The sequence below is a fragment of the Typopeltis vanoorti genome, chromosome 11 (assembly GCF_054136105.1).
Source record: "Typopeltis vanoorti isolate ZY-2024b chromosome 11, IOZ_Tvanoo_1.0, whole genome shotgun sequence".
NCBI lineage: Eukaryota > Metazoa > Arthropoda > Arachnida > Uropygi > Thelyphonidae > Typopeltis > Typopeltis vanoorti.
The window spans coordinates 73,060,748-73,074,353 of NC_143559.1; the positions used below are offsets into that span (position 1 = coordinate 73,060,748).

The 13,606-nt window shown below is 37.0% G+C and overlaps 1 protein-coding gene across 6 annotated transcripts in view; it reads right to left on the minus strand.

Annotated features, from left to right (window-relative positions):
- Positions 1-13,606, minus strand: part of PIG-A (phosphatidylinositol glycan anchor biosynthesis class A) — a 187,048-nt gene that overhangs the window by 31,694 nt on the left and 141,748 nt on the right. For all 6 annotated transcript variants that reach the window (XM_090400369.1, XM_090400371.1, XM_090400367.1 and 3 more), the window contains one exon: positions 13,396-13,481. In XM_090400369.1, the coding sequence (XP_090256495.1) occupies positions 13,396-13,481 (86 nt within the window). The remainder of the gene's footprint in view (positions 1-13,395; positions 13,482-13,606) is intronic.

The following is a 13,606-nucleotide window of genomic DNA, read 5'->3' on the forward strand; positions in this document are numbered from 1 at the left end:
CCTACCCAGTATGGTCCATGATCCTTCCATGCTGAAAAACTTGACCCAGCATTGAATGAAAGCTGCCGCTTAATTACAGGATGCCTGAAACCAACACCACTAAAAAGACCTGTATACTTTGGCTGGTATTGCACACCCTTCTATTCGAAGATCTGCATTCTCAGCTGATGAAAGAAGCAGACAAATGAATGATGAACGCCACCCACTGTTCGGCCAGACCTCAGTGCCCCAAAGACTAAGATCCCGACATAGCTTCCTGACAACTGTTGAACTACCTAAAAACCTCCCAGAGACAAGACTTCAACAATGGCTTGCACTATATCCTGAAAATAATACTGGTATTCCAACAGCCGAACATCTTCCACGTGGTGCCCACTTGGACTGGAATACTTGAAAAAGCCTAAACAGACTCCGGACGACAGGACGCTGCAAACAAAACCTCATCAAATGGGGCTACCTCACTGGCCCAGACAATTGTGTGTGTGGGACAACCAGTCCATGGAACACCTTCTTTCTTGTCCCTTTCTTCCATTGCCTTGTGCAAAAGAGGACCTTATATTCTGCATAGAAAGAGCAGTTGATTGTGCAAGATAATGGAGGAACATCTGATCATGTTTATTGTATATAAGTTATGTATAGTTTCCTTTTTTTCATATTTAATTATTATTCCCTGTATAATTCACCTACCAAATCTAAGCTAATCTCATTGTAATGTATCCTAATTTGTTGTAAATCATGTTGTACCGCTTACTTACTACTGTACTACTTGTGTTTGGATACAAAATAAATAAATAAATTAGATTATTTTTCCAATTAATTTTTTGTATAATTCTTCAGTTCATAGAACTTTCCTATAGTATTCTTTCAAATGTCATTTACCTTACAGTCATTAACCATGCATCACACAGAACCGCTTATGAATACACACAATTCCAGTATTCTCAACTTTGTTAAGAATACTGGAATTGTATCATAAACTTATTCACTATTTGGGTGCTCACAACCACCTCTAGCAAGCCATTCCACTCATTTACTACTCTCACATAAAAGACCTAGTCTGAACATCCTAACTAACCACATTCTTAGATAACTTCTAAGAGTGACTACTTGTTTTCACCCAACTCCTCATGTATTTAAAATTTTCTTCCATCTTATAGAATCCCTTTAATAACTTATAAGTTTCTATCATATCTCCTGTCTGTTCTCTGCCTGTCAGCTAAACTCTGCAGCCCCACTCCTTCAATCTATCCTAATAGGGAACATTCCACAGGCCTCTCACGACTTTAGTCACTCATCTCTGAATCTTCTCCACCCCCATCCTGATCCCAAGAAATGCAGGTGAGCAAATATACACACAGTAGTCAACATGTGGCCGAATCATAGCCTTATAACAAGGGATAATAACCTCCCTATCTTTACTTGTCAATGTGTTCTTTAGCATCCAAGTGATCTGAGTTATTTTGCCAACTCTTGCAATATGTCTTCTGAATTTCAATTCTCTATTCACCATCACCCCCAGATCCCTAGCTTCATCTATTTTCTGTAAACTAGTATCATCAATATGATACGAAATGTGTAATCTTTTCTTCCTAAAGTGCATTACCTTAACATTTTAAAACATTGAATTGACAGCCACTGTCCTCTGTCCACATTGCCAATTTATTTAAATCATTCTGTAAGATATTTACATCAACTTTTAGTCTTCCAAGTTCTACATCATTGGCAAACAACTGGATATCCCTCTTAAAATCTGCTATATCATTAATGTACAAATTAAAGCATAGCGATCCTAGTACAGAGCTCTGGGGCATATCCCCCAATCACCCTCATTTGCCTTGATTTCACTCCACCATCCTCTGATGTCTGTCTCTCTCAGCCAGCCTGATATCCATGCTACTAGCTTCATATCCATTCCCATTTGCTCCAACGTATGTAGTAGTTTTCCATGTGGTATTTTGTCAAATGCCTTTACAAAGTCCAGCAGTATCATGGTGTGGCCATTTCCTTTATCCAATTCTGCTGTCACCTTATTATAAAAAAATGTGAATAAATTATTGAGGCAGGACCTACCTTTTAAAAAGCCATGCTAATCCCTATAGAGTATCATATTCCTCTCCACCCATTCCTGAATTTACTTTTAACCAACTTTTCCAACACTTTAACCACCACTCCAGAGATACTAACTGGTTTGTTATTTATTACTTCTGTGTTGGAGCCACCTTTACATAATGGAACTATCTTACTTTCTTTCCACTCCCTTGGAATCTTGTCTGATCTGAGACTTAGATTAAACAGAGAAGTGAACAGAGAAGTGAACTGGCACTGCCAGTTCACTTTGTCAGAGGCACTGCCAGTTCACTTGCACATTCTCATAGCACACAAGCAGACACATGCTGTATTCACATTGATATTTTTCAATATACTGAGAACCACCAGTTCATCTATCTCAATGGTTACATCAGTCTCTGTCATCTCAGTAACTGCAAAGTCACCACATGAATGATATATATACTTGCAAAGTGATCACTCAGTAACTGAACTATTTCCTCTGCTTCGGTCACTTTCCTACCATTAGTACTGAGTAAAGTTACCTTTCCATAATCATTCTTTCTCTTACTTGCTACATAGTAAAAAAAAAAAAAAAAACTCTTTTATTACTTCGGCCTGCTTAGCTAATTTTCTCTCAAAATCTGATTTAGCTTTTCTTACCATACTAGTTACCCTTCTTGCTTGTGCTTTATATTGCTCATGGGCATGCTGATCACTTTGTTCTTTATGTTCCTTCAACAATGCTTTCTTTTTTTTGCAGCACCTGCTTTATATTGATACTCAATATAATGCACTTAATCCCTACTTAGTTTATCCTCTTGACCCTGGGTATGCACTCTGATACAGCTTTGCTTAAATAATCTGACCGCTTCCCATGAACTAATGACATCCATTCCATGCAGTTTCTTATGCCATGACACTGGTCCAAGTTACCTCCTAAGTTTGTCGTAATCGCAGCATGCTTTGTAGTTCTGCATAAATCGTTTCTTAACTGAAATTTCCAATTTCAGTTAAGAAACGATTGAGCTTAACGATTTCAGTTAAGAAACGTTGAGCAACCTTCCAGAATAAGAAAGTTGCTGCATGGTCATTTTCCCTGATCGGAGGTAGAGTTGCTACTGTAGTTATAGATAGATCTTCTGATGCCATTAACAGATTCAACACTCTCAAACCAACTACTGGTCCCCTCTATCATGTGCTATTCCAGATAATTATCCCTAAGTAACTATAAATTCCATTTCCATTTTGCCATGTGTACTTTCCCACTTCCAATCTACAAAGGGTTTCCAAAAAGTAAGGTAACACATTTTTTACTTAATCGTGAATGGGAATGAGAAAAACATGGTTGACAGATAAACCTGTTAATAGCCTTCAAAAAGGCCACCACTGCAGTCTTGCACTACTGTCGTCTTACAGCTAATTCTGGTTACAAGATGGCAGCTACCACGAGAGTGGTCCAAAACCAATATCCATGAAATTATTCGTTTTTGGCAAGCAAAAGGGGCTCCACCTAGTGACGTTCACTGTGAACTGGTTGCTGTTTATGGCAAAAAGGTGATGTCAAAGAGGCAGGCATGTTTCTGGTGCAATTAATTTAGAGTTATCCATGGTGACATCAGGCTGGCAGGCCTTCATTGAGCAAGACAGAAGACAACATTTTCACATTAAAAAAGACCAGTGAATGAAATTGCACAAGTGGTGTACCTTAAATAAGTCCACTGTCTACAAAATTGTTCCGTAATGTCCCTGGCTTTTGAAAGGTGTGCTCCCACTTGGTGCTCCAATATGTGAGTGGTTGCACTGCAATTGTTGAGAAACTGCCACAGACCACATTTCATGCCTTCAGACTTCAGCCATCTGTTTGGCTCCTCAAGAAACAACTTTCTGGAAGGCATTTCACTACAGATGAGGAATTTCATCAGGTGGTGTGATGTTGGTTACTGAGTATGGTCATGGACATTTCAGTACTGGTATTGATAAACTGATCTATCGCCAGGACGAGCACTGCAATAAATTTGGAAACTGCAGAAAAGTAACACATGTTCACTTATTTCTTGGCATATAGTTTCAACTTCCTGTTACTTTCCTCAAGGGGAAAAAGTATTACCTTGCTTTTCAGAAACCTCTCGTATATCCCCATAGTTGAAGCTTCCAATGATAATTGCTTGGCCTGCATCATTATGCTAATCTGCCGATGTATGTCATCAAATCTTGTTTTTAAACCCAAGGTCTATGGCAGCAACCAACAATACATTTTGCCCTATTGGCCTCTATCTTGCAACAAACAGCCTCAAATGAACCATTTTTCCTCATATCTTTAATCTTCCTTAACTTCTATTTTTTTCTGGTTGAAATTCTTCAGCTATCATTAATAATAGCCCTCCTCCTGTCCTATTTCTTCTATCTTCCCTGAAAATACAATATCCGTTACATTCTATCCCTGCAACTACATCATTTTCGGACAATCGGGTCTTACTGATGCCAATAACTTTTGGCCAAATTAAGCTGACCAATACCATAAACTCATCTCATTTATTTCTAATACTTTGGACATTCCTGTACATACCTTTCAACCTCCCCTTGGGCCTACAGTTACCTTACATAATATCATTACCTACTCATTCAGATTTGAAACCTGAGAAACTGTACCCAGCTCTTCACAATCATTCCTGCACTCATGCCCATCTATCCTTGAGGTGGTTTCCAGTCATTCCTGCACTCACACTCATTTTTTCCCATGGGTGGCTAGACACATGCTTGATTGCTTCCCTCATCTGTAGTTTCCCTGGTTTTGCACTTCCAAATTCTCACTGAACAACACTTTCTCCAAGTACCGAACTCCCAAACCATTCAAGTGCAGTCCATAAGACATACAGAGGTCCTTACTTCCATCAAAATCACTCCACACATCTATAACCTACACACCATTCCTCTTGCACATTCTTTTCAATTCTATTCTGTCATACCGAGGTAGCAGACTCACAGTTTTTCTTACTCTTCATTTTTGCTTCTTCCAATAACTCTTTCATATCCTTTCTCATTGCATATTTCTCACCTTTCAAATCATTTCTTCCTGCCATAACAATGAGGTTTTTTATCTGTTAAGATAAAAAAAAAACTCATTGTGTTGCCAGTATGTTGGGAAAGCACTTTGGCAAAGCATTTCATTAATTTGTAGGCAGGTAATCAATGCCATCCACTACTTGGCATAATGCCATATTTTGCTTATAGTGACTACCAGATTTCTGGTAGTCACTATATCTGAGGGAGGGAGGAAGGGCTGGAAGAGCAATTATTTATATTAACTGTAATTTCTACAATCCAGTAGGTGACATCTTTGAAGGAATCTGTCAAAGATTTTGATCTGCATGCTGATTGGATCATAGTTCAAAGGACAGTAGGTGGAACAATCCTTAAATAGAGAGATTAGTTTATGTGTATAATCAAGGTGGTTTAGAACTACAGTGGCACTACCTTCTCTAATTTTTTAACTATTATTCTTTTGTTGCTCTTCAGTTCTAGTTGACTATATTCAGTTTGATACTGTCTGCAACATGGGTAGGAAGGCTGCAGGATTCCTCACTCAATATGAATCATAATTTCATTTATTGGTATACAGTTCTAGGTGCAAGTATATAGTTATGGCCATGACTGAGAGCACTAATGGCTTCTGGTTTGAAGGCTATACAGGTTGACTGTGGTTTTCTTATTGTTGTGAAGGCATAAAAATAGTGCTTCTTAACAGATGGATAAATTTACTAATGGGTTGACTTTAATTTTTTGGAGTTCTTTGGCTGCTGAAGCACCAAAGATGTTGTGAGAGAATAGATGAAAGGTTCTCATTTAGTATACAAATAGCTTCATTGGTGTGTCAGTCAGTAGAGGGTGAATGATTCCTATTGTTTATGTAGAAAGTGAAGTAATTGTATAATCAGAGGGCTTTGAGTAAACTAAAATAAGTGAGGCTTTAATTTTACACAATTTGGAATGTTGTATTCCAACAGTGTTTTAAAAAGGCTACTTAGCTCAACAGTCAAGAGACCAGATCAATCTTCTTACACTGACATTTACCTCTAGCCTCTCCTGATACAAACACATCACTTCTATAGAATCCAGCAGGCTCCAAAAAACTTGGCATCCATTTTTTTTTCACTCCAAATCACTTTCCAATTGGTCAGATATGAATCCCAAATCTGCCCAAACTTAGAATACTTCTCTTTCATTTGGAACATTGCACCAAAACTGCTCTAAAAATCTCTCTAAATTCTTGAGGTTGTCCAAAAGAGGACAATTCTGCTGAACATCAATTTCTCTGAGACAGCTGATTTTTCTGCTGAATATCATGAATAAGAATGAAAATGATATTCAGCAGAAAATCAGATGAATAAGAATCCATTAACTCTTTCCCCATTTCTGATAAACTACAGCAACACAAGCTGCTCCGTATCCATTTACAGTTTCAAATTAACAAGAATGTAAATTTACCAGGCCAGCATTTACAAGAATGTGTAAATGCTGGCCTGGCTGGCTGAGTGATTAGTGCACCTGCTCTCCAACTAACAGGCTGTGGGTTCAAATCCCACAGTGGGCATGGATGTGTATGATTGTCTTTAGGTGGGAGATAAATTTCATTGCCTGATGTGAGACCACCATCCTGCTTATTGGAGGCATGAAGTGGCATGAAAAAGTTCAATGTTTGGTCTCTGGAGCAAGGTTTCCAGACTATGTAAAAAACAGATTTAAAAAATACAAATATATATATATATATAAAATTGATAAAAAATAGAAAAAAATTCCACCCATAGTACCAAACATTCTATAGGTTTGCAAATAACCTTTTGTAGGTGGAATCAACATAAATCAACCTACTAAACCTGTTACCCCCCCCATGCCACACACACACACTCATCTTTCATCCAGTCTATTTTTATTATCTGGAACAGCTTTCTACATGAAGTATTCCCCAAAGACTATAACTTCCAGAGCTTTAAAAAGAACTTCAACAGATTTCTTCCTTTTAACTCTTGCTGAAAGAATCAGTTTGCTACAAGTTCTGAAACCTCTCATTATGTGTGGGGGTGATATAAAAAGTAACAGAATTTGATTATACAGTAAAGTTATAAAAAACATATAAAAATATTAAAAAAAATAACAAAATGGTATCATCATCATCATCAAATTCCTGACATATATCTTCAAAGGGATGTACAGGATATGATAGTACTACATGTAAAACTTACATCACCACTAACTTCTTATCTACAATTTTCCTCCAAATCAATTCTGTCTTCTAAGGCACTTTTTACTGTATGAATCCACCTAAACGAGGGTGGTTTGAAAAGTTCTCGGCCTAACAATGAAAAAACGAATTTATAATTTCAAAAATATTTTTATTTTTCCACATAATCTCCCTTAAGACTAATACATTTATTCCAGCGATGCTCCAGCACCATTATTATCCCATTACTGTAGTGGTTCTCAGTAAGACCTGCAAAATACCCCTCTACAGCTGCAATCACCTCTTGATTCGAAGAAAAACGCTGATCAGCGAGGAAGAGACTGTTGGAACGCTGGCACTTCCTGGTTTTGAATCTGCCATCCTGATGTAAAGTTGTTCTTAATAAAATCAATTAATTGCTAGTTGATTACTAATCAAAATATAGGGAAATTTATGTTTATACTGCGCCACCCTATATTTAGAATAGTCTATGCAGAATAGTAAAATCAATCTTGAATTAATCTAGCAGTCTCATTAATCATATAGGCTGAATTTAATATTTTACACTTAAGGCTCCCGCAAGATCTGAACTTTTTATGAACGGTGCAATGAAAAAGAATCAGGCACACACAATATTGAAATCAATAAAACAAAACATTTAATACAAGGTTATATGACAAGTACATAAAATTATAACTCCCAAAATAAGATAATACAATTAACTTAGTTCTTCAGGTTAGAACATTCACATAGAATCAAACATCAGATTTTCAGACACTAAATTCATAGTTCTTCTAATAATAAAATTGTTCGTACATTTCAAAACTTCAGAATCTCTTAGTAAATAAATTTACTAGTATTACTTAGCTGCACTCTATAATTTAACACTTAGTCAGCAAGCACTTATAAATTTATTAATGACGGCAGCTATTACTTCAAGGAGAAATACTTCCAGGTCTCAAACTTGGCTAAACTCAGCAAAACGCCACTGTGAATGTTAGGATATTACAGATGGAGCTATCACCTAAATCTTCACACTGAAATAAAATATAGTAGGACTGTTCTTACTGGAATTAATCCTTAGCACATCAGACTCAATGCGAGCACATATCAAAACTATATTCACTTATTCAAAAGAATTCTTCATGGAGATAACTGAATTAATATTTATTACACTACTCAAATCTTGACGGACTTGCTATAAGGCAGAATAATTGTTCCATGTTTACTACTGCATAACAAATTGAGCTTTGAATAATTCTTTTTCTAAGCGATATAGGAATACACAGTAATTCTAGAACTTAGTGAAATTATTCTGGATTTCCTATTAATCTTCTGGTCTTTTGTTAATCTTATTAAGGCACTAAAATTCCTATTAGTGCCACCCTAACCTCACTCTCAGCCGTCTATAAGTTTTTCTCCTCGTCTCCGTAGTGTTCTGAATGCTCCTGCCCCTGAATGTCCTGGCCCTCGAGTCTCCTTGTTTACTTTCCTCTCCTGTTTATCTACCTTCCTCCTTTTTCGCCTAAACTTCTTCACTCCTCCAACTCATATTAATTCCTTACTCCCAATTACCGCAGCTCATGCCCTAAGCTCGCACGTTCTATTTTATTTCTGTCTCCATGGCAACGATCAAAACAAAAACGTAAACATAAGCATTATATAAGATTATACCTTTACACTCAGTAATGAAAAATAATAACGAAAAATATTACAGTTACTTAATTTTTCCTTCACTTTCATTTACAAATATAATAAATAAAACATATGTTACAGTTCCCATAAGGCACATAAAAGTCACATTCATAGAATATCTCATAATATTACTGAAGGAATATTATTATTATTATTATTATTATTATTAAACAAGACCTCATGGAGTCAAAGACTCATCTAGGAGGTCCTTTTATCTTACACACACATCTCATCATACCGTGTCTTAAACACATTCAAACTACTTGCAGACACCACGCTCTCAGGCAAGGCATTCCAATCACTCACAACTCTGCACGAAAAAAACCTGCCTCTCACTCCCTTACTCACACCCTCCTTATACAGTTTCCAGGGATGACCCCTGGTTCTCCCCTGATCTCCCACTATTCTCTGTAGAACTTCTCCACCATTGATCCTATAACAACCCCTTACCAACTTGTAGGTCTCTATCATATCTCCCCTCTTCCTTCTCTCCACGAGACTCTGCAAATTACATCTTTTCAATCTTTCCTCATACTCAACATTCCAGAGGTCAGAAACTACCTTAGTCAGTCGCCTTTGGACCCTTTCCAACATCTCTTCATCCTTCTGAAAACCCGGTGACCAAATCTGGGCACAATAGTCCAAGTGTGGCCTAATCAAAGCCTTATACATTGGAACAAGTATCTCCCTACTTCTACATGTCAGTGTCCTCCGCATCATTCCCAGAAGTCTTTGTGTTGTCTTCACAATTTTGGCGATGTGTCCCCTAAATTTTAGATCCTTATCCACTATCACCCCCAGATCTCTTATTTCCTCTACTTCCAACAATATATTCTCACCAAGCATAAATTCTGCATCCCATCTTTGTTTTCCAAATTTTAAAACTTTACATTTTGCAACATTGAACTCACATCCCCATTTGCTTGCCCAATCACTCAATTTATTCAAGTCTTCTTGCAAGGCCACAACATCTTCACTACTCTTTATGGTTCGCCCCAACTTTGCATCATCTGCAAACAACTGAATATCTCCATCCAAATCTTCACCAATATCATTAATATATAAGTTAAATAGTAATGGCCCTAAAACAGACCCCTGAGGCACTCCACTAGTGACTTTCCTTTTCCTGGATATTGCACCCCCATACACAACTTGTTGATACCTATCAGATAGCCAGTCTCCAATCCAATGCATTAATCTAATATCCAACCCCATCTGCTCTAGTTTGACTGTCAACTTATCATGAGGTACTCTATCAAAAGCCTTTGTGAAATCCAAGTATATTACTGTGTATCCTTCTCCTCTGTCCAAGGAAGCAGTCACTTTATTGTAATAAGTAAGTAGATCACTAAAACATGACCTCCCTTTAGCAAATCCATGCTGTCCATCAAAGATTATACCATTGTTGTCAACCCAACTCTGGATCCTAGTTCTCACAAGCTTCTCCAACAACTTAACCACAACACCTGACACACAGATAGGCCTATAGTTTGATGCTTGAGTTCGATCACCTCCTTTATGAAGTGGCACAATCTTGCCCTCCTTCCACTCTTTAGGAACTTGACCAAGTGCAAGACTCGTATTAAAAAAATATGTCAAGGCAGGTGTCAACTCTCTGGCACACTCCTTCAGAATACGTGGTGATATATTATCAAGTCCCACAGCCTTATTTACATCTAGTTTACTCAACTCCCCAAACACCTCTTGCTCACTTACAGTCAGTCTCTCCTCCCCATCATCAACTGCTCTTAATCTCTCCATGAAGTCACATTCACAAGATTGAAAGATCTTTATGAATTGCTCATTAAGTATCTCCACAACACATTCTGCAACAGCTGTCTTTATACCATTTCCTCCAATCAATGTCATCCTTCCATAATCATTCTTTCTTTTGCTGGCTACATATCGAAAGAACTCCCTAGGATTCTTTTTGGCTTCATTAGCTAACTGCTGTTCATACCTCTCTTTAGCTACTCTCACCAACCAAGTCACCCTCCTTGCCTGGTCTTCGTAGACCTCATGAAATTGGTTACTTCCACTTCTCTTATGCTGTCTCCACAATGCCTTTTTTTTCTGTATTGCATGCTTAATCTCTTTATTCATCCATCTCACACCTACCTTATTTAATCTTCTCACCCGTGGTATACATTTAGACATTGCATCTACTAAATAGTTTTTGAAAATCCCCCAAGCTGCATTGATCTCTTTTCCAGCTAACTCCTCATTCCATGCTACATCTGCAAGCTGTCTCCTGAGCTCTTCATAATCACCCCCCTTGTAGTTCCACATATACCCTTTTTTCACAGGGGTCCTTGCACTGCTGGCAACCACCCAGGTAATCACCTCATGGTCACTTTCACCAATTGGTGGATGATTTAGAAATAAAACAAATGGTATTTTCCACGGAGTCCTTTCATTAACATAACATATATTAAAATTATATAATTACATAATAACTGATAAAAATTCAAGGAAAATACATGAATAATAAATCTTATGCAAATGACTAACAAATAATACATAACAAGTCTTGCTTAGGATATGGTAGATTATGTTAAATGTGAATGAAGAATAAAACATACAAAACAATTTCATTCATAGTTTAACAAGACAGAAATCAGAGGGAGCCACATCTGGGGAATAGGGTGGATGTTCCAACAATTCATAGTTCAGATCCCTTAATTTTCCCATTGCCAAAATACCTTTGTGGGCAGGTGCATTGTACTGATTAAAGCTGATTTTTATTCTTCTGCAAACCAGGTCTTTTCTCATGAATTTTTTTGCCTAGTCTGGTTAAAAGATTGGAATAACATTCCCCAGTTATTGTTTTAATCTTTTCAAGACAATAAAGAAAATGCCTTTAGCATCTCAAAAACACTGACGCCATGACCTTTCGATGGAACCGACTTTGTCTTCTTTTGGCGCTGAACAACTGGCTTCTGTCCACTCTTTTGACTGCTGTTTGGATTCTGGTGTGTAATAGTGAATCCAAGTCAAATCCATAGTGATAAATTGATGCACAAAATCAGTTTTATTCTTGTTAAAATGCTCCAAGCACTGTTCAGAGATTTCATGCAAGTGCGTTTTTGATCTTATATGAGCAAGTGTGGCACCCATCTTATGCAAAGCTTTTTCATTTGCAATTCTTCGTGCAAAATATATCCTACATGTTCTTTTGAAATGCCTATAGTCATCAATTTCATGCACTCTGACTCGCCAGTTTTATTCATCCAATACCATATTGTGCACTTGATCAATGATTTGTAGTGTTGTTACACTTTTTGGACATCCTTCATGTGGATCATCTTCAAGGCTGGTACGGCCACATTTAAACTCGGCAGCCCATTTCTTAATTGTCTAAAATGAAGGAGAAGAGTGCCCATAAACTTTCATGAACTTTGAATGAATTTCTTTTGCCGTTAAACCTTCCTTTACAAAGAATTTTATGACCGCATGATACTCAATTTTATCCATTTCAAGGGATAGAGACAACACTTTTGCTTCGTACAAAAGTGTTTTATACAAAACAATTTTGTTTTGTATAAAACAAACTACTTGATAGAATGACTTGCAATTTCACATGGAAGCTTACAACTTAGAAAAAAAAATCTTCCCGATAGTGTTGCCATTTGTGGTCAAGGCCGACAACTTTTCACATCACCCTCGTATCTTGGTTTTCCTCTGGGTCTTTTTCCTACCAACCTGACAAAGAACACTTGTTTTGCTAATCTTTCCTCTCCCATTCTGTTTAAGTGACCATACCACCTGAGATTAGCAGAGTTAATCTTTAGGTGATAAAAAGATATAATAATAATAATCCACTAATCCCTTTTATTCCCTTATAGGGAGTAGGCAAGGCCATTTTAGCCATATCTAACTTCTGGAGACTGAGTGGGCAGTTCAATCTTCACCGGTAGCCAATCAGAGATAGCTTTATTGAAGACTATCACTAATTTTAGGTAGCATCCAGTGAAGAGACTGGCAAACAAATGCTGCCATCTCATAGTCTCTAATCCTAACATGATATGTTATTGTCTGAAACAGTGTGGGTTCTATAGTCATTTTTTTTGGTTTACATGAAGAAAAACCAGAGTTTCTGGGAGAAAAAAAGCCTGTTTTCCCCTACCAGAAATCAACTAACTCAAGAACCAGTCAAAAAAAAATGCTAAGAAAAAAAAAACGTTTGTCTACTCAATGACAAAAATCAAACCCAGGTCTTTCTTCAAGTGGCTTAGTGCTATGGAAGCAAACACCACTTCCACTATGTTACACAAGTCTTCTAAAATGATATAAAATAATAATATAAAAAAACAATAATAATAAAATTTCATTATAGCATAAAGTCAGAAAAAATAATTTATGCATGCAAAATAAATTAATCCATTATTTAGCTCTTCAGATATATTGCTTGGCTATTAAAGATTAAACCATACCTTTAACACTTGGCTCTGTCAACCATATAAGATCAGGAGGCAAAACTTCAGGCACCCCACCAACTCGAGTGCTTACAACTTGTAGTCTATATAAATTCCAAAATGCAATTATATTAAGAACTTTTTCTATACTGAAAAGTTTAAAATAGTTTATTATGAAAGCAGAAGTAAACAAAATACTAAAGTACTACTACTACTGACTGATTTTCCC